At 34.8% G+C, this 3120-nt stretch overlaps 1 protein-coding gene across 1 annotated transcript in view; it reads left to right on the plus strand.

Annotated features, from left to right (window-relative positions):
- The window catches only part of LOC121960140 (M-phase phosphoprotein 9-like), a 40118-nt gene extending 37204 nt beyond the window's left edge, over window positions 1-2914 (plus strand). The window contains exon 23 of the mRNA XM_042509743.1: window positions 2825-2914. Within this exon, the coding sequence (XP_042365677.1) occupies window positions 2825-2914 (90 nt within the window). The remainder of the gene's footprint in view (window positions 1-2824) is intronic.
- Window positions 2915-3120: the final 206 nt, after the last annotated feature.

A 3120-nucleotide genomic window follows, 5' to 3' on the forward strand; every position in this document is an offset into this window, starting at 1 on the left:
ACAAAGAAAGGTAAAATGCCACGTTTTTCCTTTAAATCTGCAGAAGATTTTGAAGGGAAAAAAATAATCACCCAAAAACATTTCAAGAACGAAAAGGCTATTTCTTTGTCTTTAAAAGTCATCAAAAAGAATTTAAAGAAAAAATGGCTATATGGCTATAATATGGTTATATTAAAATATTCAGGTCTAATTCTGTCCTCAATTCATTAATTTTTAAAAACAGAAAGTTTTTTTTTTTTGTTTTTTTTTTTTAAAAAAAGCTATGACAAAGAACAGATAGGAAGTATTGATGAGATGAGATGAGATGAGATGATCATTTATGAGTCCTCCAATGGGACTCATGAAATTTGCATCATTACAGCAGCAAAAGGATATCAAATCAAGTTATGTACAAGACAAATAAAACAAAAAGAACAATATAAACAGTATAAACGAGAGGCAAAACTCAACAGTAAGATAAAAAGAGAGAGAGAATATACAGTCTTGAAAATTTGCCCAAAAGTCATAGAAATGTATTGTTAAAAGTGTGTATGAACCCTGTTATCTTCACTTCTCTGCAGCTCTTCCCTCCGTTTGTGACAATGAGGGTGAAAGAGGGTATAAATAGAGGAGAAATTATGTGTTGATCGAGTTAATTGTGAGTTGTTGAAAGCGGTGGCAGTCAGTCGGTGCTGAGGCTGCGTCTCTGATCTCCACAGCCTGCTGTTTTCACCTCTCTTGGAATTTTCTCAGTGATTATTTGAAACAGTAGTTCGACATTTTGGAAAATGCGCTCATTTTCTCTCTTGCCAAGAGTTGGATGTGCGGATCAATAGCACTGTCATACAGTTTTTGTTAAAGACAGTTACGCTTTTTTGTGGCTGTTATCATAATTTCTCCAACTTCAAAACCAAAAAATGGACAAGCAGGTGCTGAACTGCACAACGGTGCTCCCAAATCCCAAAAGCTTCTCAGGAAATGATTTCATTTTTAAAGGCATGACCTTTAGAGTTTAGTTAAAATGAAAGTCCAACCATCAGATGAACAAACTGTGTGAGCCGATCATCCTGTGGTTAACCTTCTTATTTGTTGACATGCAAGGTTGGGTTTAAGTAACATTTGTGACCCTCGATATTCATCATCTTTTGATTTGTAGTTATTTAGGGCAACAAAAAAAAAAGAGGAATCCTGATGCAAATCATAGATTTATATGTGAAAGTATTTTAAATGCTGCCTCTGCTGCTGACTTTAAACCAGTTGAAGCTTTAAAAGAGAAATAAATTTATAAATTTATAAACCAAGCTGCCTGAAATTAGCAAACTAAATCAATATTCCACACATGTTGTAAAATAATCATAGTTAAAGAATACATAAATACACATGACTAGACAAATGGTGTAAAAGTATTATAGTTTAGGAGAAATATACCAGATCAAAATGCTAACATAATCACAGTTAAAGAAAAAAATATGAATAAACATACGTAAATATACAATTAATGAAGTATAATCATAGTTATTGATAAAAATAAAGACATTCTTGTTTATGTAAGCTTTATTTTACCAGGTTGGTCCCATTGAGAGGGAGTCCTGGCCAAGACGGTCAGCATACAGAGACACAAAGTGAGACAAAATACAATTCAAAAGAACTAAAATTTGCATTAAATGTATAGGTGATGGAAAATAATTATGGTAAGAGAAAGAAAAAAATAAACATACATTCGTTATGCAATTTAAGATAACCACAGTTTAAAAAACGAAATACACAATCGATTAAAAAAAATCATGGTTAAAGAAAAACAAATAAAGAGAAATATACAAATAATTTTAAATAATCATGGATAAAGAAAAAAATAAACATTAACATACAAATAAAGTAAAATAACTATGTTTAAAAAAAAAATACATCTACAAATACATCTACCATAGTAAATGAAAAATAAATAAATAGATAATGATAAGTTGTTTGGTGTCTACAAGAGTTCATTCTGTTATCTCTAAAATGCATAAAAAAATGCACAAGAGGGAAGCAAAAATATCAGGAGATTTTACTCAACCATAAAGTAATTAGAGCCTAAAGCAGGCTGTCATATCAATGTGAGCTTTCCCTCCCTAATAGTACACCTTATCTTCTCCAGCTTAATTAAACATACCCAGATGTTTGTTTTTAAATGAACGACATTACAGATGCACAAAGTATGAACAGTTCGGACTCCCCTCCCTCCTCAGACGCTGATGCATCGCTGTCATTTACCAGAACGCAGGAAAGAGAAGCAATTTGAGCAGCATCACCAGTAACCCCCACACACAGCCCCACCACCACCATCACGCTGCTCTCTGCACCCACCCACATCTAAGTCCACCACCACCGCCACCCTGAGCTAAAAATAGCTCCTCCTCTCTCTCATCACCCAGCCATCACGTCAGGGCCGCGTTCACTCTCATTTGCTGCCCACGCCTCTTTTTATGTTGTGATGATTAGTCAGCTGACCACATTAGATGTGGGTGAACATGTTTGGCACAAAGAAAAGAGACCTCCAGCTAATTTCATACACATAAACCAGCTTTTAATAAGGTGCTTTTTATATTTTACTCTACTTTTTTTCCTGAATGCACTCTATTTTATTCTGTTGTGTGTCAGCCCTGTTGCTTTTCTCAGCCTGGGTTGAGGAAGGAAACTGTTTCGAAACATGACGTGTGGTATTTATGGAATATGAGTGTGAAATCTTTTCACACACACTCTTACAGAAAGCAGCGTGTCGATTCTTAAGCTGTGCGTTGGTATTACTGTGCTTTGTTGAATTAATACAAGCAGGACTCTCATCTCTGCTGTTTCTCGTTCACAGGAGGAAGAAGAAGCTGGAGATGGACTGCAGGTCAGTGACATCATCTCATATCTGTACTTTCGATACTCCAATGTTTTGTGTCAGCTGTGAAGAAAGTATTCAGGTCCTTAACTTTGTCCGTATGGACTGTTTGGCACATTTTCCGCTCTTTTAATTATGCATTTTTTGATAATTTTGGCTGTGTTCATGCATATGGCATACATTCTGGTAAGATTATGTATTTCTATTTCATATTGGAATATCCAGCTCAGCTCCTACAATAAGTCTAAAATACACTGTCTAAACAAAATGGTTAC

This window comes from Plectropomus leopardus, chromosome 20 (assembly GCF_008729295.1).
Source record: "Plectropomus leopardus isolate mb chromosome 20, YSFRI_Pleo_2.0, whole genome shotgun sequence".
Classification (NCBI taxonomy): Eukaryota; Metazoa; Chordata; class Actinopteri; order Perciformes; family Serranidae; genus Plectropomus; species Plectropomus leopardus.